This window comes from Delphinus delphis, chromosome 8 (genome assembly GCF_949987515.2).
Source record: "Delphinus delphis chromosome 8, mDelDel1.2, whole genome shotgun sequence".
NCBI classification, from domain to species: domain Eukaryota; kingdom Metazoa; phylum Chordata; class Mammalia; order Artiodactyla; family Delphinidae; genus Delphinus; species Delphinus delphis.
The window spans coordinates 55,041,550-55,066,956 of NC_082690.1; the positions used below are offsets into that span (position 1 = coordinate 55,041,550).

The window sequence follows — 25,407 nt, forward strand, 5'->3', positions numbered from 1 at the left end:
TTGGTTGGTGGTATGGTCATAGGGTGATGTTTTGGGAATCTTTTTTTTTTTTGGCTGCTTTGGGTCTTCGTTGCTGTGCGCGGGCTTTCTCGTTGCGGTGGTTTCTCTTGTCACGGAGCACGGGCTGTAGGCACATGGGCTTCAGTACTTGTGGTGTGCTGGCTCCGTAGTTGTGGCTCGCGGGCTCTAGAGCACAGGCTCAGTAGTGTGGTGCACAGGCGCACAGAGATGTTCCCGGACCAGGGATCAAACCTGTGTCCCCTGCATTGGCAGACGGATTCTTAACCACTGCGCCACCAGGGAAGTCCTTGTTTTGGGAATCTTAATCATCAACCTTCTGGTTCTAGTCTGGGGTCTATGTGCTTGTGGTCAGCATATAGTCACCATCCTCCACTGAGTGCGGGGGTCTTAGTTTCTTCAGAACAACTCAAAGATATGAGTCCAATTGTTGTCTATATTCATTCAGGAGGAACTAGGAGTCCTGTGACTCTATTGTTCTAATCATTACTTGAGTTTGCTCTTTGGAAGGCCAAACAAGAAGTGGGGGACAGGAAGGGTCTTATACCTGGGTAGGCCCCGCAGGGTCTTACTCGGTTTCAGTCCCCCCTTTTCTTTGACACTCCTCAATTCCTGAGGAGAACATGGTGGGACAAGAAAGGGAATAACGTTTTGGATAGAGAGGTTAATCATAAACTCTGCAAGGGAACTTGGTTTTAGGAGGAGTCAGTTTCATTCAGTTCTGCCCTCTGGAACTATTAGGGAACCCCTTTACTTCAAAATGAGTTTCCCAAATTATACATGGGAAATTATAATATTTGCCACATGCTTTTTGAAAGAACATTGGATTGGGAAAGAGGGAAAATTGTATTCAAGACCTGGCTCTGCATCAGCATAGAAAATACATTTCATCTCTCTGAGCCTTGGTTTCTCATCTGGCATATGAGGATTTGGAATGAATTATTTCTAAGATCCTGTCTCTCCCTAACATTTTGTGATTTATGAGGACAGGAATAATCAAATGTGATGTGTAGGTGTCTGGTAATATACAAACCATTCTATTCTATTATTAGAAAAACATGTCTGTATTTTTATTTCTGGTATGAGTTACTAACTTGCATATGATACTTCATGGAAAACAGACATCAGCTCAAAAATGACTTGATCAAAAGCAGCACTCTGCTGTCAGGAAGATTTTTTTAAGACAAGCTGTAAAGTTTTCTGTGAGTTTGTTGTTGCTTTTGGGGGTTTTTGGTCAGGTCAGAATAGCCCTTTGCACTGAAAAAGCTTGAGAACAATTGACCTAATTGACCAAGTTCCTTCTCACATAACAACACTACAAGTATTTCATAAGAATGCTAAGGAACTTTAAGTAGTTTCTTTAGTGTGAAGTATTTCCATTTGCATGTATGTATGCATACCAGTGAGGAAACTTTTTGTGTGGCCTAGTTGTCCAGAGGTTGGGCTGTGATTTCAGACTGCCTAGGTTTGACTTTCAGCTCTGCCACTTAATACCTATGCTGGGCAACTGTGGGCAAACTACTTGACCTCTCAAAGCCTCCGTATCCCCAGCTATTAAATGATAATAAATAATTATTAGGATGAAATGAATATCATGTATGTGGTGTGCTTAGCATAGTACTTAGAACAAATGTGCTCATTAAATATTATTAAAGGTTATTAATACTTAGCATTATTAATATAATGACCTTCATCCTGTAAATGAAAAGGCAGTCTCCTGTCTCACCATTTCCTCCCTGCTCTCTGACTATCCCTTCTTAGTCTCCTTTGCTAACTCTTCTTCATCTACACACTCTTTCAAAAGCTGGTTCCCTCTGCCTCTCTTTGTGGTCCCTTTTTCTTTTTAACATCTTTATTGGAGTATAATTGCTTTACATTGTTGTGTTAGTTGCTGCCCTTTTTCTTTTAATTCTATAATTCTTTCTGGCTGTTCTCTCATTTAGTCCTATAACTTTCACTACTACCTGTTACTTAGTACTCCTAAAACTGTATTTAGGCCAGCGCCGTCTCCTGTTATTGGCTTGTTTTAGATAGAAGAGGTTTATGTAAAAGAGATTCTAGTAATGGTAAAATTCTTTGTTCTTCCTGCCCTCCTCAGCAATAACAACAAAAGAAATAACAACAAAAGAAATCAACAAAAACTCAAGTGCAAGGTTCACAGTAGGATATAAGGCTGGAGAGGCACATGCCTCAGGTCTGGAAGGTCTTTCTGCCATACTAAGGAGAGTGGACATGTGAGCAGTGGATTGCTTTGTCGAGCCCTTCTTAGCTTTGACTTCTAGCCTACCTTTCTGTTCTGGCCTCAAATTAAATTGATTGGTCGATTGGTTGGGAAAGACGTTAAAAAGACCCATAATAAATATTTGTGGAATGAACACAATTGTTTTGAATCTTTGTTGACCTAAAACAAGTAGACTGCCAGTTATTTCTCCAGCAAAAATGGGTTTATTCAGGTTCAGCAGAAAATAGCAATTCAGGGTCTGCAACCATAGCGAGTCATGTGCTAGTCCCTGCGTAGTGCATAGAGAGGGAAGGAGAATTCTTTCAAAGAGGGAAAAAGGAAGTTGGGAGGGCTAGAGTAAACAGAGTCCATGGCTTTTCATTGGCTGAGTTGTGACAGTCTGAGCTCTTTGCAGGAAAGAAGAGACTTTCCTCTTGCTGTTGGGCTCTGCTGTCCTCCTAGGGCCTGAGACCTCCCTCTTCTGGCCTTCTGATTCTATCTTAATTGAGGTTTCTGTTTATTAATTTTTACATCTTCATATGTAAAAATGAGGTTGGATGTTTTTGTACTTGAAGAAACAGCTCTGTTGTGGTAGCTTCCCGAGCTAATGGATTTGGAGTCGGAGACCCAGATTTGAGCCCCAGCTCTACCACATATAAGTGACAGAACTCTTCACTTGGGAGGAAATGTTAGCTAATCACTTTCCTGGCTTCCCAAAAGCTGTTTAGGTAAGATGATGGCCCCAGCTGGAAATCCCTGATGTCAGGACGGCCTTCTGGGCTAGGTTTGGGAAGTCTTTTGGGGGAGAAGGACCAACATAACAGAGGGTGCCTGAGTGGTGTGGGGTTGGGGATGGCAAGGGAAGGCAGGGACATTTTGTTTTGGATAAATGACCATCTCAGGCAGCACCTGTTCCTTCTCCCAACTCTTTTCATGCTTTCTGTTCCCCATTTTATTTAAAGTAATAAATATGTCAATAAAATAAAGTAGGAAAATCTTTTAGACTTCCAATAAAATAAATGGCTCTTTAAGCGTAGAGTGAGCTCTGACATAGAAACTGTGGCTGGAAACCACAGATGTTAATAAAGTCTAGATTCATGTGGAATTTCTTGAAATTATATGGACCAGTAATTTCAAAACTTTTTAAAAAATATGTTCCCTAGCCAGAAATCATTTTTGAGCATTCACTACCCAAGACGTCTTTATAAATTATAAAGGCAAAGCCCTATTAATATACTTTTAAAAACAGAAATTAAGAAGGATAAGAGTAAAAAATAGAATTTCTAATTTTTCTTTCCATAGTTCAGTGGCTCATCACCCCACATTGAAGATTTGGGATTAGAGAAGGAACTTTTCATAAAGGAAAATTTAATGGGTGGGTTCGTAGCCTGAGTGCCCTAGACAGAGAGCCTCTGGGTTGGCCTTTGCATTTTATACCTGCAGGGGGAGTAAATAGGCTACTTCTTATTGAGACCTAAAGTTTTCATTCATCCTTATCATGAACAAAGAGCTAATAAGTAGTTTGAGTCTCCCTTGCCTCATTTTATACTATAGAGAGACCCTAAATAGTAGTCCCTGTGGGCACTCAGTTAGTACCTAGTGAACCCTTAGTGCACATCCAGAAGGAGAGGAGTTTTCCATTGAAAAGAGCAACAAATGCAGAGTAGGGAGATTATTACTGTCTCAGCTCTTCTAGGTGCAAGGTCAGGTTTAGTTTTAGGGACATGCTATGAGGATAGTAATAAAGTTTTAAATGATAACAATTAACACTTTTTACTGATACTTAGTTTATATCTGGTTCAATACTGTGTGTGTGTATATATATATATATATATATATGTAAAATTTTTTTTTAATATTTATTTATTTTTGGCTGCACTGGGTCTTCGTTGCTGCGCACAGGCTTTCTCCAGTTGTGGGAATAGGGGGCTACTCTTCACTGTGGTGCGCGGGCTTCTCATCGCAGTGGCCTCTCCTGCTGCGGAGCATGGGCTCTAGGCACGCGGGCTCGAGTAGTTGTGGCACTCAGGCTCGGTATTCGTGGCTCACAGGCTCTAGAGCACAGGCTCAGCAGCCGTGGCGCACGGGCTTAGTTGCTCCGCGGCATGTGCGATCCTCCCGGACCAGGGCCCGAACCCTGTCCCCTGCATTGGCAGGCGGCTTCCCAACCACTGCGCCGCCAGGGAAGCCCTATATGTAAAATTTAATAACCCATGAACTAGGTACTGTCTTCCTTGTATGAATGCAGAAACTGAAATAAAACAACAAAATATAGCATCATAAAGTTTATATACTTTATATTTTTATATAAAGTTTATATGTTTTTCATATGATCTATATTTTCATTTAATCATTAGTGACCATTCATTCATTTAACTAATGATTATAGAATATATCAGGAACTTACTAAATGCTCAGGATACAGAAATGACAGAGTGGTTTCTGCTCTCAAGGATCTCATGACCTAGTGGAACAAAAGATAAGTAGCATCAGTGTAGCATTTTTTCATTTATAAACGTATTTCATAGGTATTAACTTATTTAGTCCTCACAATATCTCATTTTACAGATAGGGAAATTGAATCTCTGGGACAGATCTTGAACTCAAGCTAGTAAATCATTCGTTATGCCTTAGCTCCCTTTTTATATTTAGATGAGTAGAACCATGTCATAACCAAGTTTATTATTAAAAGTTTTCAAATTAACTTCTTGTGAAGTATAGTTGACTCTAAGGAAATTGAAGACTGTATTAAATAACTTAGGAAACATGTTTTGGTGTTCTGCTCAGACTTAACAGAAAATTTTCTATTTATGGCATATTTTAAGTATAATTTCATCATGTGTGTTTTTTAAAGATGAGAGAATGAAAATTTCCAACCTTTGCACCTTCTTTATTTATTCAGTTACTTAGGATATGTTCTATCTTCAATTTTTCCACAGGCAACTTCAGAGTGGACCTTGGATTACCCCCCCTTTTTTGCATGGTTTGAGTATGCCCTGTCACATGTCGCCAAATATTTTGATCAAGAGATGCTGAATGTCCGTAATCTGAATTACTGCAGCTCAAGGACCTTACTCTTCCAGAGATTTTCCGTCATCTTTACAGATACACTCTTTGTGTATGCTGTCCATGAGTAAGTCTGAGAATGTCATTTCCTGTGGAAGGTGTTGAGGAAATATTATAGCATTGTTCCTCATTTGGGGCAAACAAAGTTCATATAATAGCAAATGCTAGAACAGTCCAAAATGGTTGTGTTTCAAACTTGACAATGAGTAATTACAGCAAGCAGTCTAGCTGAATCTTGTGGAAGAAAATGGGGGCTAAGGTGGGGTTACAAGTTAGAGGTAGAACAAGAGATTGTGAATGTTGTGAAAAGTAGTCCCAAGTGAGTTCCAGGACCGTTTCTGTTTCCCAAAGAGGCTCTACATGCTTCTCTTTCCTACCTTGTAGCAGACTACCAGAGGCTACCATGACCTACCCTATTCTTTGGGATACACATACCTACATACAGCACAGCACACTCATGCATACATATGCATAATGCTAACCACCAATGGAGTTTCCATTGTAGTAAACTCAAGAAATCTTACTGAGTGCTTTCAGTTGTAGTCTCTGGATTCTTTCCTTCATGAAGACTCTTCACTAATTTTAAGTTATGTTTATATTTTTATGTTTCGCATATTTTACTTATAAGTTACTTTTAAGTAGGTGAATACACGTACGTAGAATATTGTGCACAGTGACTTCCAAGTAGTGATTTCCCAGTTAATGTTGGTTTCTATTCTGTCCTAAGACTTAAGCCTGCTGGTGTGATTGTGACAGAGCAATAACTGGTGTCCATTCAATGACCTTTGTCATAAATAGATCATTTCTGTTTGTGAGGCCTTCTAGACTGAACTCTTGCCCCATTCAGTAAAGACTCCCTTGGGGATGTTTTAACCCCTGCTCATTTTCGTGGAATAACTGCTGTTTGGCACCCTGACCTTCATTCTCTTTATGACCTGGCAAGAGTTGAAAGGGAAGGTGATATGTAAATGTACTCCTTTTAACTCAAAATGTTTAAATTCACACTCTCAGGGAAAGTGTATACAGGCAGAGAGAGGGAGTAGAATTCATTTCCATCTACAATGTGGAGGGAACAGTTAAGTAAGATAAAAATCTGGAACAAGGCACTTTGTATAGATTAGTAACTTACTTAATTTTCTCAATTACCCTGTAAGGTTACTATCTCTATTTATGAGGAAACTGAGGCTCCATGGAGGAAAAGCAGGACACCTTTTGCTAACCCCTATTTAATTGCATCTTTTTTTTTTTTTTTTTTTTGCGGTACGCGGGCCTCTCACTGCTGTGGCCTCTCCTGCTGCGGAGCACAGGCTCCGGACACGCAGGCCCAGCGGCCATGGCTCATGGGCTCAGCCGCTCCGCAGCATGTGGGATCTTCCCGGACCGAGGCACAAACCCGTGTCCCCTGCATCGGCAGGCGGACTCTCAACCACTGCGCCACCAGGGAAGCCCCTTAATTGCATCTTTATTATGTCTTCTTTTGGTTTTAGATTTCTTTGGTTTTAGAATTTGCTGATATTCAAATGAAACACATTTTTAAAAAATCTTTTTATAGAATAATACATCCTTTTCATTGTCAAAATTTTGGAAAACAGAAAGCAATTATACATACACACAAAGTAAAAATGACCCATACTCCTGCACTTACAGCTGTCCCTATCAACATTTTGGTGCATATTATTTCAGCCTCTTTCCTGTATCTGAATTTAATTTTTATAAAATAAAAATGGGATCATACTATTTTGTCACCTGGTATTGTCACTTAATATCTCTACCTTTAAATAACAAACATTTTTTCATAGGAGTTTTTTAAATTATTTGGGCAATCAAGAGCTGCAGGTTTGTGGCTCTATTCTTTTTTTTTTCAATTCCCTCCACCACCCTCTCCCAAACTATCACAGGTCTATTCTTTTTTTCTTTTTTTAATATATTTTTTTAAAAAATTTATTTATTTTTGGCTGCGTTGGGTCTTTGTTGCTGCACACAGACTTTCTCTAGTTACTGCGATAGGGGGCTACTCTTCGTTGCGGTGCACAGGCTTCTCATTGCAGTGACTCCTCTTGTCATGGTACATGGGCTCTAGGCACGCAGGCTTCCGTATTTGCAGCACGTGGGCCCTAGAGCACGTGGGCTTCAGTAGTTGTGGCGCATGGGCTCAGTAGTTGTGGCACACAGCCTTAGTTGCTCCATGGCATGTGGGATCTTCCTGGACCAGGAATTGAACCTGTATCGCCTGCATTGGCAGGCAGATTCTTAACCACTGCACCACCAGGGAAGTCTTCACAGGTCTATTCTTAACTTGGCTGGTATCGTAATTTATAATTTGGAGTGCTATATCATTCTGGTCTGCATTTTTTAGTTTTAAGGACTAAAATAGTGTGTGCCCTCTCAATTTTCAAAATCCTTACATTTGGGTTTTTGGTGGATGGTTTTATTGTTTGTTTGCTTTATTAAATGAAGACTTTGTTTTCAAAAAAAAGAAAAAATGAAGACTTTTGTTTCAAATCAGCATAGCTGAGAAAGAGACGTGGAACTGGCCCTGAGGCCTTTCTTTCTGCTACCACCTTTTTAAACAGTCAAGAATGGCATGGACACCCCAATCCCTGTGTCTAATCTAATAAACTGACAGGGAAGCAACTAAAATTTTTCCAACCCACTGGAATTTCTTGGGAGAGGTGACACCTAAGGGCACCTTAATTGGAAAATTGTCAGCATCACCAGAACTGGACTCCATCACCTTTCTTTTTCCTCCCTATTAATAATTGGCAACATTAGAGCTGTGTTTTGGGTGCAGTCATATTGAAGGACTACAAGAAATTCTCTTGGAGTCCCTTTCCTCCTTTTTTAAAAAAAACCTCCCATGGTCCTTGAGAAGTAAATTTAATACTCTGAATGAAAGCATCTAGTGTGCACTGAGTACTCCATAAATACTAGCTTCATTTCCTTCATCCTTTCTCTCCTTCATTCCTCCATCTCTTTCTTCCTTTTTTTTTCCTTCATATTTGGGTTGATATAAACCTGGGTTTTCTGACTGCTATTCAGCCTCAGTGTCACTTTTTAATCATCATTTTCAAAATAAAATAGTTCCACATTAAAAAAAAAGAATGGTATGGACACTTTATCAGGAATGGCTAATCAAACACATCGGAGTATATCAGAGTGTACTCTGTAGAAGTATTATGGTGTTCTAATGAAGATTAAATTTGTTTCTGATTCTTTCCTCATGTTCCAATATAGGTGCTGTAAATGCATTGATGGGAAAAAAGCAGGCAGAGAACTTACAGAGAAGCCAAAGTTCATTCTATCAGTATTACTGCTGTGGAACTTCGGGTTGTTAATTGTAGACCGTATCCTTGACGTTTTATGTACTGTTCCCTTACTTATTTGATATATACTAAGTATAAGATTAATTCTTTCTGTAATGGTGATTCTGAAATGTGAGCTGCTTTTGAAAGTGGATGTGGGGTGGGTTAGTCAGTTCCCCAAACTGTGGTCTCTGCCCAACTTCATCAGACTCTGATTGTTAGAGCACTTTGTCCCTGAAAAGTTAGTGGTGACGTGCAAGAACCAGTTAAACTGCCAGTAAAGCAATATACTGGGACTTGGTAACTGTCTTTAGATTAATCTAATACACATATCTTAAATAGTTTATAACACATTCTAAATACCTTTTATAGGAAACGGCGTATCACAGTGTCCATATGGAAACAGACAGGCCTTCATGCTTTTCTGCCATCTTGGCTTATGACATATTAATAGGCAAAGTTCTTAAATCCAAAGGGTCTGAATGGGGGACTTCCCTGGCAGTCCAGTGGTTAAGACTTCGCCTTCCAATGCAGGGGGTGCGGGTTTGATCTCTGATCGGGGAGCTGAGATCCCACATGCCTTGTGGCCATAAAACCCAAACATAAAACAGAAGCAATATTGTAACAAATTCAACAAAGACTTTAAAAATGGTCCACATCAAAAAAATCTTAAAAGAAAAAGCGGGGTGGGGGGTGGTTCCTGAATGTAACTAAAATCCGAATGATAGAAGCCGAATTTCTACCGTTTTCATAGAGGTAGCCAGGTGTGGAAGAAAACACCGAGACTTCGGTTTAAGTCTGACCTGGTCTTGAATCTCAGTTATGAAATTCAAGTAGTGTTAGGCCATGAGTGGATTAATGCTCTGAGCTCTAACTACCTCACAGGTTCACTGTATGTGTACTGTAAACAATGGAATGCTACATGCAGTGGCCTTCAGTAGCTGTTAGGTCCCTTCCTTTCTTATCCCTGATGCTAAAAAGCAAAACAAAACAAAAAACTCCTTTAGTTGCTGGCTCTTTAAGGTACAGAAAATTTGGGAAAGTTTCCTGGTTTTCTTCTTAAACATAAATTTTAATTTAAAAGTTTGTCCAGGATTTGGCTGTTTATAGAAAACACTTTTATGAAAAGTCCAAACTGGTAGTAATATTTTTGTCTTTAATTTACCTATAACAGAAGCATTTGCAATTTTTATACTTAGTCTGCTGGCACAGTTCATTGTGAAATTGGCATCCTCTGTTTTCTTTCCTTGACCTAAGTCCAGATATTCATTTCCAGTACAATGGTTTTTTATCTGGATTAATGCTACTCTCTATTGCACGATTATTTCAGGTAAACACGAAATAGGCTAATTATATTAGTTTGGTTTTTAGCTTGTAAAGGTGATAGGTAAGTTTATTTGACCAACTGTTTTGAGTTGCCAAGTGCTATAGACACTTTTATTGAGTATTTCTCACAAATTCCATCTTCTCTTTTAATAATACTTTTCTCCATTTTACAGATGAGAAAATTATACTCTAAAAACTTGTTAGAGTGTGGCAGGCCTAAAATAAACTTGAGTTTCTGTATTTGGTTGGGACCATTTATCCAGGAATGAAATCTTCAGCAGTTTATACTATGTAGTAACTGTGATGGCGGGGCCTTAACCATCAGCAGCATGTAGCATAGTGTAATGGAAAGTATGGAATTTGGAACCAGAAGACCTGAGTTGAAATCCTGAATAACCCTACTAAGCTGTGTGACTCAGACAGGGGTTATTCAAAAGCACTGGCTGCTTCAGATTGGGTACGTTATAGGTAATATATTATTGAGTAAACCTTGTAACTATTCTGTGAAGTTGTTAAATGTTTCCTCCTTTCATAGAGGAGGATAATTCAGATTTCTGGGACACTCCTCTGTACACTGAATCAGAATCTCTGGGATTGGGTTTTAGGAATCTCCAGGGAATTTTGATACACCATCAGGTTTGGGAACCATTAACCCAAGGCAACCATCAACCCTCTCAGCCTCAGTTTTCTCATCCATAAAATAAAATTTACCCTTGATACATTCTGTTTATCAGATGGGGCCGACTACCTCACAGGGACTTTGGAAAGATCAAGTTCAATAATCTATTTTAAAGTTCTTTGGCAACTATAAATGTGTGGATAAGTTTTTTTCTTTTAACCATAAAAAGCCACATTATACGTGGATCATAATTGGTGTTCAATGAATGAATGTTGGATGGTTGTTGAACAAATGAACTAAACTTTAGCTATAGAACCAGCTAGACTTTCTCTGAATCTTAAATAAATAATAAAACCGGTGGAGAGATTTGGAAGCATCCCATTGTTTTTGCCTTATCATTCCTAACGCATCTATTCTAGACCACACCTGATGAGACAGTGAAAGGAGGAACTTGGCCTTTCATGTTCCCTTTGGCAGTGTCTCATTTGATCCTTCCAAACCCCAGGACCCCAGGACCATTATCTCATTTGATCCTTCCAGAATTCCTGTGAGGTAGGTAGAATGTAGACTTCTTTAGTTATAGTCAACTCAGTTTGGAGGTGTTTTTTTTTTTTTCCTAAATCAGAATGCCTTTAATTCTCCTAGGAAGTTTGTTAGATCTAGTACTATTGGCACAACACTTGGTGCCTTCAGCCTGATTGTAGTTTATGTTACCTAATATGTAATATAAGATTTAAGTGATTCTTCGTTAGCATAGCTTTATGTGTAATCATTGGTACTCTCGTTCCCAGATCCTCTCTGGAAATCAACTCCGGCTATTGTATAACTATTAGAGGGTGAAGGTAATTAACTTCCCTAGGTTCCTTAAGGAGAATTTGTAGTGTGTTGTTATGATGATGTATCCTGTACTTCAGGATCAAACTTAGTACTTAATAAATATTTGTTGAAATAATGAATTTATAAACCGACTAGGCTCAGTATAAAAGCTGGCTGGAATCACTTGCCTCTGTTCTCCTTATATTACATTTCAACCTTTTTATTATAGAAAATTTAAATTATATACAAAAATGGAGAAAATAGTACAGTGATCTAAACACACACACACAGAGGATTATTTTGAAACACATCCCAGACATCATATTTCATTTGTTAAGTATTTCCAAATACAGGCAGACCTCAGAAATATTGTGGGTTCAGTTCCAGACCACCACGATAAAGCAAATGTTGCAATAAAACTAGTCATGTGAATTTTTTGGTTTCCCAGTGTATATAAAAGTTATGTTTACACTATACTGTAGTCTGTTAAGTGTGCAATAGCATTGTCTAAAAAAATGTACATACCTTAATTTAAAAATATTTTATTACTAAAAAATGCTAACCATCATCTGAGCCTTCAGTGAGTTGTAGTAGTAACCTCAAAGATCACTAATCACAGATCACCATAACAAGCATAGTGATAATGAAAAAGTTTGAAATATTGCAAGAATTACCAAAATATAGCACGGAGACAGGAAGTGAGCAAATGCTGTTGGAAAAGTGGCACCAATAGACTTGCTCAATGCAGGGCTGCCACAAACCTTCAATTTGTAAAACACACAGTATCTGTGAAGCGCAATGAAGCAAATTGCAATAAAACGACATATGCCTGTATATCTTCAAAACCATGTGTTTTTTTCAATATGGTAAAATACATGTAAGATAAAACTTACCATCTTAAATCATTTTTTTCTTCCAGTTTTATCGAGACATAATTGACATACAGCACTGACATACAGTTTAAGGTGTACAGCATAATGATTTACTTACATACGTCATGAAATGATTATCACAATAAGTTTAGTGAACATCTGTCATCTCATAAAGATACAAAATTAAAGAAATAGAAAAAAAATTTGATGAAAACTCTTAGGATTTGCTCTGTTAACAACTTTCATATGTAACATACAGTAGTGTTATTTATATTTATCATGTTATATATTACATCCCTAGTACTTGTTTATCTTATAGCTGGAAGTTTGTACCTTTTGACTGCCTTGATTCAGTTCTCCCTCCCCCATTCCCCACCTTTGGTACCTACAAATCTGATCTCATTTTCTTAGAGTTTGTTTGTTTTTGCTAGTTGTTACACAACATAGTGATTCGATATTTCTATCCATTTCAAAATGATCACCACATAAGTCTAGTTACAATCTGTCACCATACTAAGATATGACAATATAGTTATTGAATTTCCCACACTGTACATTTCATACCCATGACTCACTTATTTTGCAACTGGAAGTTTGTACTTAATCTCTTAGTCTCCCTCACCTATTTCTTTCCTCCCCTCACCCATTTATTTTAAGCATTTTAAAATGTACAGTTCAGTAATGGTAAGTATATTCACACTGTTGTGCAACCAGTCTCCAGTGTTTTTATTTTTTAATAAACTTTATTGTTTTTAATAATTTTAGCTTTACAGGAAAGTTGCAAAGATAATAGAGTTCCTGTACCCCCTCACTCATTTTCCCCTAATGTTACCATCTTATGGTACATTCATCAAGACTAAGAAACCGACCTTGGTACACTCAGATTTCACCAGTTTTTCCACTAACATCCTTTTTCTGTTCCAGAATCCAATCCAGGATACTACATTATTGTGTTTAGTCTACCCTGAATTTTGAATTATTTACCTTTTAAATCTCCTAGAAAAGGCATATGGAAGGAGCATTTCTCTTTGCTGTTCTCCTACATTTCAAGCACATCTACCTCTATGTAGCACCAGCTTACGGTGTATATTTACTGCGATCTTACTGTTTCACTGCAAATAAACCAGGCAAGTTTTAGTGATCATTTTATTTTATTTTTGCTTTATTTTATTTTACCTTGACTTGGTGGCTTGCTTTGTGAGAGAGTTTTATGAGGCACAACGGGTATCTCTCAGCTATTGATCTTATAAACCCTTTACCCATTCTGATTTTTCTCTGCTCTTGCCACATCATAAAGATCGGTGTACTATCATGGGATACTTCTAGTTTTGGCGTATTGTATAAGTTACGGCTTTCCATGCTCCTGGTTAACGATAATGTTCCTTTTCTGTAGATGGGTCCATCCGATGGAACAGCTTCAGTTTTCTCCGTCTTATTTCCCTGGGACTAATTGTTTTCCTAGTTTCTGCTCTTTCGTTGGGTCCTTTTCTAGCCTTGGTAAGTCTTTTATTTGTTATAAAGAATACATGTTTGTTGTTATTTAGAAAAAAATAATAAAGCCAGGAATATATAAAATAAGGAAAACTACTCCTTTTTTACTCCTTCCCACTATGATTCCCCAAAGATAGGATGTTATTCTTTCAGACATTTCTGTGCTTATGCAAATATGTATGTGCATATATTTGTATGTTTAACTATATGCCTCACACAGACACACACACTCACACAGAGTTGCTAATAATTAGTCACAGATTTCCATATTTGCTAATTTGCTTGTTTGCTGTACTTTATTTGTAACCTCAAAATCAGTACTCACGGTGCTTTCACATTCATTGACAGCAAACATTCTAAAGTGCCTAGAATGTTACAGATGTTCAACAGGTGTTTTTCTTTTTTCACTTCTTCCCTCATGCTGAATTCAACTAATTAGTTTTAATTTCTGCTAAAATTGGGAAACACTGCATCTCTCATCAAGCCTTCCCTGCCGTCCCCTTCTCTTTAGTAAACTTGGTAAAGCTGCAGTCTGTGTTCTCCTTTGCCCCTTATAAATTCTTCCATTATTATAGTATTGGACTGGTATTCAAAGTACTCTGATGTATCTTGTCCCACTTAACAGATGAGAAGGTTGGACAAAAAAGAGGTTCTGTGAACTGCTCAGGATCACACAACTACTTCCTTGTATAAAAATCGGAACTCAGACCTCATAACTTTCTACACGCTATGCCATAGACAGTACCCTAGTTCTCTTTTTGAATTTAGAAAATACTGATCACTGTTTAATCTCTTTTCAACAGAACCAACTGCCTCAAGTCTTTTCCCGACTCTTCCCTTTCAAGAGGGGCCTCTGCCACGCGTATTGGGCCCCAAACTTCTGGGCTTTGTACAGTGCTTTGGACAAAGTGCTGTCCGTCATCGGTATGGTAGCAAGCCTTCTTACTTTTTTTTTTCTTTGGCCGTGCTGTGCGGCTTGTGGGATCTTTCTTCCCCGACCAGGGATCGAACCTGGCCCCGGCAGTGAAAGCACCGAGTCCTAACCACTGGACCGCCGTGGAATTCCCTAAGCCTTCTTACTTAGACTATGAATATTGAAAGGACTAGTCACATTGACAAATAGAAAAACCTGTTTTGTGTTTTGAATGTGGCTGAGCTGTTTGTTCTCCAGCCCTGCGTTTCAGCTTTCAGAATGAACAGCAGAGTGGTTCTAGGGGCTGAGACTTCAGTGCAGGAAACAGACTGCACTCCTTATAAAAGCTCTTTGTGGCAGTGAGGTTGTTGCTCCTGTCCTTGGGAAAAAAATAAACTTTTTAGACATTTTTAAAAGGTAATTTTGGGACTTCCCTGGTGGCGCAGTGGTTGAGAGTCCGTCTGCCGATGCACGGGACACAGGTTCGTGCCCGGGTCCGGGAGGATCCCACATGCCGCGGAGCGGCTGGGCCCGTGAGCCATGGCCTCTGAGCCTGTGCGTCCGGAGCCTGTGCTCCGCGACGGGAAAAGGCCACAACAGTGAGAGGCCCACGTACCGCAAAAAAAAAAAAAAGGTAATTTTACCTTAAGCAAAACGTTATTCAGTAGTTATAGCCTTAGTTTTAAACTTAAAAATGTGAAGAAGCAGGAAAGAAGAATGTGTAAGTTGTGACTCTGGGTATTGAACCAATAAGGAAAATGATGGCCATGCAGTTTAACATGAGATGAGAAGAAAGGGAAAACTTAGGCTATGCTTTTAAGTTTGAGGTGTGATGGAAAAGAATTTATAACCTTTAGATGGTTCTGAAAATAATTGTGTGGAACAACTCACAGTCTCTCATTTGTGAACACAGCCTAGCTTGATGGAAAATGGCAGGATCAAGAGAAGGATAGGTAAACTTTTCTGTAATGGGACAGACAGTAAATATTTTAGGCCACATAAGATTTTGTTTACAACCTTTAAAAACGTAAAAACCTGTGTGAGAAACAAATGCAACAATAAAGAAGTGCTAGGCTGTCAGTAGCAGGGGCTTTGGAACCAGACAGAACTGGGTTCGATTCTTCCACCTATTAGTTGTGTGACTTAGGCACATTACTCATCTCTCTGTGCCTCAGGGGGGCAAAAAGTAATGGCTACAAAGCCCTTGGCACATGGTAGATGCTTAATGCGTGGTGGCTGCTATTACCGTTTTGGCTGCGTACTTACAGGAAATCATAATTTGGTATTATTGCTCACCCACTGAGTCCGGCCTTGATGTACATGGCATCTTATAAAGTAAGTTCTTAACATTTCTAAAAGCTTTAAACAACCAGCATGATATGAGGTACAAGGGTCGCTTGCCTTACCTGAGTCAGGAAACTGCTGTACCTCACCGTGTATATCTGTCTCCTCAAGGAGGTCGTGAATGGAAAGTAAGTGGCAGGTTAGGCAACTCTGTTTCAGGCAGATAGTGATCAGCTTTAAGAGAGAATCAGCAGGCTGAAGGAAAAAGGGACAAGGTGAATGAATAGAAAATATTTTGGTAGTCTACACCTTTCCCACATTTCACTAATTTTCAATGGCATTAGACAGGGCCATTCAGGTGCTCAGACTGTCCCTGACTGTTCTGTTAGCTTTTTGGGGGCTGGGACTTGCATCATTATCCTCAGACTTGGTTCATTTAGTAAGTATTTCTTGAACTCCTATGTGCTGGGGATAGAAATAAATTAATTGTCATTCCTGCCTTTAAGGAACCGAGTATAGTAGAGGAAATGAACATACATACAGATACAGTGCAGTGTGGTGAACAGAGACATGTATAACAGACCTTAGCCCACAAGAAAATCAGCTCTATTTCCTGAGTCAGGAGCTTTCTCAGATGAGTAAGTGAATTAGGAGTTAACTTTTAAAAGTGAGTAGGCCATTCTAAGCAAAGGCAGTAGTCTGTGCAAAAGGACACAGGTGTCAGTGGTATGTCGGCTCATTGTGGCCAAGCTGTATTTAACAAGGTGGAGTAGATGAGGCTGGAGATGTGGGAGGGGGCTAGATCATGGAAGACATATGTGCTATGCTTAGGAATGTGGACTTTATCCCATAGGCAAGGAAGTATTCAAAGCTGGCCTGTGACATGGTAGACCTGTATTTTAGAAAGCTCGCTTCATTTTAGAGCTGTTCATGCTGCCCGCCAGCAAGGTTTCTTGTTCCAATACAGACAGCTGCAGTCTAAACTAGAGGCATTTTAGGTAGAATGGTGCAGGACCGAGTTAATGAAATCTTGACCTTGAAACAGTCTTAAGATTTAGTAGATTTATTTTTTTCCTCAAGGAATTGATTGGTAAAATATGGTGTGCCATTAATCAAACCAAAACAAAATAAAATGTCTTTTTACTCTGTAGGTTTAGAACTGAAATTTCTTGACCCCAGCAAGATTCCCAAGGCCTCAATGACAAGTGGTTTAGTTCAGCAGTTCCAACACACAGTCCTTCCCTCAGTGACACCCTTGGCCACCCTTATCTGCACTCTGATTGCCATATTGGTAAGAATTCACACATGGTCCTCATTTCTTGAGTTTTCTCTGCTTTTCTTTTGTGTGGCTGGTTGAATTTTAACTTTCAAGTTTTCCCAACTGTAGGATAAATTCCATGGATGTAATCCTGCTGCAGATTGAGGCATTTCCTTTTCTTAGGGTAACTTTGAACACTGTAAGGAAGGATTACTAGTAAAGCCTCTATGAGAGAGGTTCTCACCAGAAGCTAATAGACCATCTGTTCACCGTCAGATGAGGAAGAAAAGCCCAGGGGAGGGAACTTAGACCACACCGTGGAGAAAGAGGACAATGTAGTAGGGACATCAGGTTTTTGTTTTCATACATGGCTAACTGATAAAAACTCTAAATTTGTCTGTACTGCATGGATATTTTGTGTCGATGATAATGAATTGAGAGAGTCAATGAATTGAGGCTGTCTGAGCATCAGATAAGAATCTTATATGAATCAGATGCTGTTATAGGCATCATTCATAGCTGTTTTTATTTGTTAGTGATCATGATGCCCTCAATTTCGTGATACAATTTTAGTAAAATTCAGGATAAATAACTTAATCATATCTAATTACACTCAGTTTTAATTTTGGTTTCTAAACAATCAAATCTACTCACAAGACACCTGACCCCACTTAACTACGTGGCAGTACTGGTAGGTAGTTAAGCTCTGTTGGCCTATTTATCCACATGTTCTGAATTTAAAACTTTTTTCCTAAAACTCAGCCTTGTAAGCTGCATATGGAAGGCCATGGTTTTGTTGTAAATTACACTCCAGCCCACAAAGTTAGGTGTTTGTTTATTAATATGCTAAGATCTAATTTATTATTAGCTCCACAATATCGATGAACTTTTGTAGTTTGACCTAATATGTTCAGTGACTATTAATTAACTAATTATGAAGGTGTAGTTAGGAGTTATACTGGATATCCTAGAACTTAATTATCATTTCATATTAATTTTGACGAATAGAATTAATTTTAATGTGTTCAATATATATTTCCAAATGCCTTTTTTTTTCCTGAGTAGTTGTTTTTATGTTAACTTTTGGTGGACTGTTCACAAAGCGAATTATCCCAGTTTGATGGAGAATAGTCTTAAGAGCTACTGTTTTTCAGAGATGATGTAAATTACATTCACCTGAACAATGTTTCAGTAAAGCCTATTTTAAATGATACTGAAGTTTTATCTTTGCCTATTGTTTCTAGCCCTCTATTTTCTGTCTTTGGTTTAAACCTCAAGGGCCCAGAGGCTTTCTCCGATGTCTAATTCTTTGTGCCTTGAGCTCCTTCATGTTTGGGTGGCATGTCCATGAAAAAGCCATACTCCTTGCAGTTCTCCCAATGAGGTAAGCAGATAGCTCAGTCACTCAACATTTCTGGCATATTTCACAGTGATCCTATTGTTTTCCATTTGATCTGTCGCTTCTTGACATGTTCAGTGGGATGGGCAAAGGCAAAGACACGTGGGAACAGATTTATACCAGGACAGAATGGGGATGTTTAACTTGGGATCCTGGTACCTGTGAGGGTCCTAAGGTATGCAAAACTGCCTGTATTGTTCCTGCATTTTTTGGTAAGGGGTACTGTAGTGATTAAGCGCCATGATACCAGGCTGTTACTTCTGGCTATTGAATAGCAGCATAGTATGGAAAAAGCATGGACTTTGGTGTCATCACACCTGTGAAAATAAGGTCCCACAGTTCCTTGTTAAGTGTTGTTAGTCAAAGTAAGGATTGAGTCCATTATGGAATAATACCTAACACATACAGCACTTCAGAGTTTTCAGAACTGCTTTTGTTGTTAGTTGGTTTTTTGGGGGCGGGGGTTGTTGTTTTGTTTTGTTTTGCATTCTTTCTTTTGAGCCTCACAACAACCTTTAAGATAATTAGTATAAGTGGATATCATCCCCTGTCTTCACATCTGCAGAAACTAGGGCTCAGAGTTTAAGTGACTTATCCAAAGTCACACAGCTAGCAAATAGCAGGGTTAGGACTTAAACCTGAATCTTATCATGCTGAATCTTAAGATCTTTTCACTGTGTCATGCTAAAAAAGAAAAAAAAAGGCATTTTAAATGCAGTTGTGTCCATTTTATATACAACTGAAACCCAGTTAGACAGATGGTAATAGAATTAGCCTTTTTCTTAAGATTTTTCTTAAATCCTGAGAGAAATCATTTAAGCTCTGAAAGGACATTAATCAAATTTGTCAGATGAGTATATCGCTTGTCTGGGTTCATTTAGCAACTTGGAGTTTCCAAATTAAAAAATAGAGAAAAACTTCTAACGTCTTTAGTTAGAATTCTTATTAAACACCAGCAGGTATGGGGCATTGTCCAAGAGAAGGACTATAGGGTTGGAAATAAAACTCCAAGTCCTGTTTCTCTAGCTGCCACCACTAGGCAGCTCCCAATCCCACAATATTCCTTTCTTTGAGGAGGCAGTTACTCAGAGGCAAGATTCTTTTTTGAATGTTCCATGACTCAGTGTGATGCATTCTTCTTTGTATTGCTTAAAGTTTCCCACTGAAAAAATTAATATTCTCAACTGAATTGGACTTGTAGCAAAGATCAGTATGTTATTTTATGCATAAGCCAGTTCTAGAAATAATATTAGATGCAGGTTATTCCAGCTATCTGCAAGTATAAGCTTCATTTGATGTTTTAAGGAATTATTATAAGAATTTTTATTTTTAGCCTCTTGTCTGTGGGAAAAGCAGGAGATGCTTCAATTTTTCTGATTCTGACCACATCAGGACATTATTCCCTCTTCCCTCTGCTCTTCACTGCACCAGGTAAATAGCTTCTTTTAAGAGAGATCTATTTAATTGCCATGTCTTTTCATCAGAGCCTACTGTCTGATCAATACTATCTGATTTAAACAACCTTAAAATCTCTTAGAAAGAGAGAGCTCATCCATTCTTTTAAATAAAACCTCCAACATGTCCCTAATTCTCAGTATCTTTACATGTCACAAAAATGTACAGTTAAGCTCCGAAAGCGTTCCTAGCACTATATAGCTGTGTCATTGTGATTATATTCCCTTAAGTACCATAAACCTTTCTCTTACCAACTTAATTATCATATGTACTTTTTTATTCTTTTAACAGAACTTCCCATTAAAATCTTACTCATGTTACTGTTTACCATCTATAGTATTTCCTCACTGAAGACTCTATTCAGGTAAGCTAAAAAAAATGCATTTAAAATTATATTTACTCTTGTGAAATGTTTACTCCTAAATGATTGATAAGCCTTTTAAATTTTATTTTTTAAGTTTAAATAGTAACATCACAACATTACAAAATATCAGCAGATAGCAGGAGAAATTACCCATATTCCATCACTCTCACATGGCAACATAGGTCATGGCTTTAGTTTGGGGGAATATTTGAGGAGGGACTACCCAGCTTAAATTAAAACTTTGTATGAAAACTAAAAAATGGAATGTAAAATGTGCATTATGAGTAAAACCACATAAATACAGATGCTTAAAACCAAAAGATATGTAAAAAATTCTTACATATCTTAGAATTATGGGTGGAATTTTTTTCTTTTCTAAACTTAATGTTACCTATATAATTTTTTAAAGCTTGCTTATGGATTATATCTGATTGTGTTCATGAAACCTCAAATGCTTAATTATATGAAAACTCAGTTATAACCATATGACTCAGCAATTCCACTCTTAGGTATATACCCAAAAGAACTGAAAATAGGGACTCAAACAGATACTTATACATCAGTGTTCATTGCAGTTTTATTCACAATAGCCAAAAGGTAGAAATAGCCCAAATGTCCATCAACAAATGAATGGATAAACAAAATAGTATATATACATATAATGGAATATTAGTCATCCAGAAAGAGAAATGAAGCTCTGATATATACTACAACATGGATGAACCTTGAAAACTTAGGCTAAGTGTAATAAGCCAGACACAAAAAGGACAAATACTGTATGATTTCATTTACATGAAATATCTAGACTAGGCAAATTCATAGAGACAGAAGGTAAATTAGTAGGTATGGGGACCGGCGAGAGCAATGGTGGTGCTGGATAGGGAGTTATTATTGCTTAATGTTTCCAGAGATTCTTTTTTGGGGTGTTGAAATGTTTTGAAAGTGGATATTGACACAACATTGTCTATATACTTAATACTACTTAATTATATACTTAAAAATGGTTAAAATACCAAATTTTATATTATTTTACCAAAACAAAAAATTATGCATTGTTTACCGTATTCTTATTCCAATATCACACTATCCAGCCCCCTTTCCTCTTCCAAATGCATAGCTAATTCTCTCTCAGCAACTTCAGCTAAGTGACAACATAGATGATGGTTGGGTAAATTTGGATTGTTGAGTTAATGTAATGATATATCTTTATCATTTTTTTAAAATGTGAAATTTTATTCATTCGTTTGACTCTAGCTTTATCTGTACTTCACATCACGACAGTGCAGGTGAGAAGCTTTAGCTGAGAAATGTTTGCAAAAGCAGAATGACTCATCTAAAATCAGACTCCTCTCGTTTTTTCTTCAGAAAAGAAAAACCTCTTTTTAATTGGATGGAAACTTTCTACCTCCTTGGCCTGGGGCCTCTGGAAGTCTTCTGTGAATTTGTATTCCCTTTCACCTCTTGGAAGCTGAAGTACCCCTTTATCCCTTTGTTACTGACCTCAGTGTATTGTGCAGTGGGCATCACATATGCTTGGTTCAAACTGTATGTTTCAGTATTGACTGACCCTCCTGTTGGCAAGACAAAGAAGCAATGAATAAAGGAACTGCTTGGATGTATTCCAAGCAATTATTTCATGGGAAATTAATCAGAACTTGAAGAAAGTTGCTGGTGGCATGAGCCATTCATTTCAGTAAATCTGTTTGAGGACCATTCTTCTAAACTTGGCCTTGCCCAGCTTAGCAACCTGATTGTCACCATGGTGAGAAGCCACTTGTCCTCCATAAGCAGTGAAACACATCTGAAACAAATCTCGCCTTCCCCTATTAAAATTGTCTGAGATCATTGAGGCTGCTTTGCTTGCTCTAGGCAAGGAGGGAGTCTGATCAACAGCATGATTATCTGTAGCCTATGATAACCATTGTCAGGGTATAAAGCATAATTAGAATTATATGCTAAGGGAAATATAAATAAAATACCATTTTGTATTTCTGCACACAAAATTTTTGGATCATTTCCAACTCCTACATTTTCCTGTTGGCATGCATACAAGCAAGTGGTGTGCACTGTCCCCATTCTGTACACCTTGTTCCAGGAGATTTTTTTTTCATTGAAATTATACATTGACAATACTCACAAAGCCAGGGAGAATATTTAATGAACTGTTTGGCCTGTCAGCAGACACTATAAACCACATCTACTCTTACATTAGTTAAGGACATCTTGTACAGTTCATTTATTCTAAAAGCAAGTACTGCAATTTTGATAAGGCTACTCCTTCTCAAACTTTCCTCATGTGAAAAGACTTAAGGGTGTTTTGCAGCCCAGTCTTGTCCTCCCCCCACCTTGAGAGTACTTCATACACTTTATCCAAGACCCCCGTTTGCCTAATACCTGCTGCACATTCAAATTCAACCAACATTTATCTAGCTGACACTAGGAACTTTCACACATTTTATTTACCCATTGTCCCCTAAGAAGATCAGAGAGAGACCAAGGTCAATAGAATCCTGGGATGCTAATCCAGCTATCCCATCTCTTAAATTCACTCTATATTCCCAGACTTCTTTTGAGTCTCATTCAAAGATAAAGATGGGGATTTTTGCCAAAGGGGGAGGGAAGTACGGCCCCTCTAGCCTGTTTTCCTCACCACAGTCCCCCTTGTACCCTATACTCCCGCTGTCCCAACAACTTAGATTTCCCAGTGTGCCATGCTATTTCGTACTTCTGCTTCCTTTCATTTTTGACACTTCCTTTCTTTCCTCTCTCTACTGACTTTTCTACCCTATCATCTGATTGTCTGAACTTCTTCAAGATTCAACTTCACTGCTACCGTATCTATAAATATAAATGTAATACAGTGTAATGATTAAGAGTAGGGGCCTTGGGACTTCCCTGGTGGTTCAGTGGTTAAGACTCTGTGCTCCCAGTGCAGGGGACCTGGGTTTGATCCCTGGTCAGGGAACTAGATCCCACATGCCACAACTAAGAGTTTGCCTGCTGCAACTAAGATTCCACATGCTGCAACTAAAGATCCCGCATGCCACAAGGAAGATCCCATGTGCCGCAACAAAGACCTAATGCAGCCAAATAAATAAATAAAATAAATATTAAAAAAAAAAAAAAGAGTAGGGGCCCTGCGGGAATTCTCTGGCACACACACACAAAAAAGAGTAGGGTCCCTGAAATCACACAGCCTGATTTTATATCTTGCCTCCATGATTTTTTTTTATCTGTAGTCAAGTTATTTAACCATCCGTTGCCTCAATGTCCTCATTTCTAAAATCACAAAAAATTTAGAAACCTGCTTAGCACATAGTACATGTTCAGTAAATATCATTTAAGGGAATTCCCTGGCAGCCCCGTGGTTATGACTCTGCACTTTCACTGCTGAGGGCCCAGGTTCAATCCCTGGTCAGGGAACTAAGATCCCACAAGCTGCGCAGTGCGGCCAATAAATAAATATCTGATATTTTTACGAGTCCTTTCCCTCTACCTTCTCTCCCCCTCCCCCAGAATTGAGTACCCCACCATGTGCTCCCAGGCCAGGGGTCTACTTCTACTATTAACGGCTGTAATAATTGTTTATCTGTTTTCCTCAGGAGACTTTAACAATTTGACAGCAGAGAGCACACTTGTCTTGATAGTCCCAGTTTTTGGCACAGTTGAATGAATGAAAAACACCACACAGGCCATGATTAAAATCTAAATGTTTAGTAGCACCAGCAGTAACACAAGGCACCCAATGTAGTTCCTCATATCTTTGCCAATTGGTATGCAAACAAACAAAAAAAGATGAATTTGGATGCCTCTCAACAAGGCCAAATTTAATTATGCTTTGAAGGTTGTTACTGTCAAAGTGATGTGATGTCAGAACTGGAAGAGCTCATCTGGTGCGGAGGTTTCCAAAATGTTCTGCAGGGCCTTGGAGGTTCTTGAGAGCTGCCTCAGAGGCTCTGGGCCCTGAAGCATCTTCAACCAAAGCAAATATGCTTTGATCTATTATATATTAGGCATCATGTAAGTTTTTGTTTGACTTAGTCTTTAAAGCAATTCAACCCCTTATATTACCAGGAGGGCAATGGCTCCAGAGACTGAGGAAAAGCTTGTTGACGCCAACAAAGACTTCCTCCCTAGTATTCATGTATTTAAACTTTGCAAAAACATGAGTGGTTTTCAACAGTAAATTCCTAGGTTTCAGCAGTTAACTAAATAAATTAAAGTGCCGTTTCAAAATGTGTTGAAATCTAGAATTAAGTCAAGAACAAGCAAAGGTTACTATCAAAATTTAAACAAGATGTATAAGAAACCCATTTTTTACCTGCTTTTAATTTATTTGCAATGTACCCAAATTTAACAAGACGAAGAAAAAGAAAAGTGGGAGGAACTTGGTATTCTTGGTCACCGTATCTTTCCCTGGGTTGAGGGGACAGAGCCAGAACTGGGAGGGAACTATGGAAGATGCACTCTTTCTAGCCCAACACTGTCATCGTTTTCCTTGTTAATGATTTCCACCTAGAAACTATTCTTTGTGGAGGAAGCACTTCAGTGTCAGAGAGAATTGCCCCCTATGTATAGTCCATGCAGCTTGTTTGCAGTTAATGGGAGAAAAAAAATTCTATTAAAATATAACCTTTGAAAAAGATGTTTTACTCTTAAGTAGTTTGATGAAATTGCTCTTCCAGTATGATCATGGTAAAAAAAAAATTTATTTTGACCCATCTACCCCCTTTTTCGTGCTTCAAAGAAATGGGCTACTGGGACTTCCCTGGTGGTCCAGTGGTAAAGAATCCACCTTCCAGTGCAGGGTACGCAGGTTCAATCCCTGGTCGGGGAACTAAGATCCCACATGCCGTGGGGCAACTAAGCCCGCATGCCACAACTATTGAGCTCATGCGCCTCAACTACCAAGCTCGAGCACCCCAACAAGAGAGCCAGCATGCCGCAAACTACAGAGCCCGTGCACCTGGTGCACCACAACTAGAGAGAAGCCCGTGTGCCGC

General features: G+C 38.6%; 1 protein-coding gene across 5 annotated transcripts in view; it reads left to right on the forward strand.

The window, feature by feature from the left end:
* ALG8 (ALG8 alpha-1,3-glucosyltransferase) overlaps positions 1 to 22,452 on the forward strand; it is a 28,470-nt gene extending 6,018 nt beyond the window's left edge. The window contains exons 3-13 of one of the 5 annotated variants that reach the window (XM_069540930.1): positions 5,179 to 5,372; positions 8,540 to 8,649; positions 9,870 to 9,937; positions 13,241 to 13,367; positions 13,634 to 13,737; positions 14,535 to 14,655; positions 17,121 to 17,219; positions 18,465 to 18,570; positions 19,919 to 20,016; positions 20,332 to 20,404; positions 21,770 to 22,419. In XM_069540930.1, the coding sequence (XP_069397031.1) occupies positions 5,179 to 5,372; positions 8,540 to 8,649; positions 9,870 to 9,937; positions 13,241 to 13,367; positions 13,634 to 13,737; positions 14,535 to 14,655; positions 17,121 to 17,219; positions 18,465 to 18,570; positions 19,919 to 20,016; positions 20,332 to 20,404; positions 21,770 to 22,001 (1,332 nt within the window). In that variant the 3' untranslated portion in view covers positions 22,002 to 22,419. The other 4 variants (XM_060018206.2, XM_069540931.1, XM_069540929.1 and 1 more) reach the window with 4 other exon arrangements.
* The last annotated feature ends 2,955 nt before the right edge of the window (positions 22,453 to 25,407 follow it).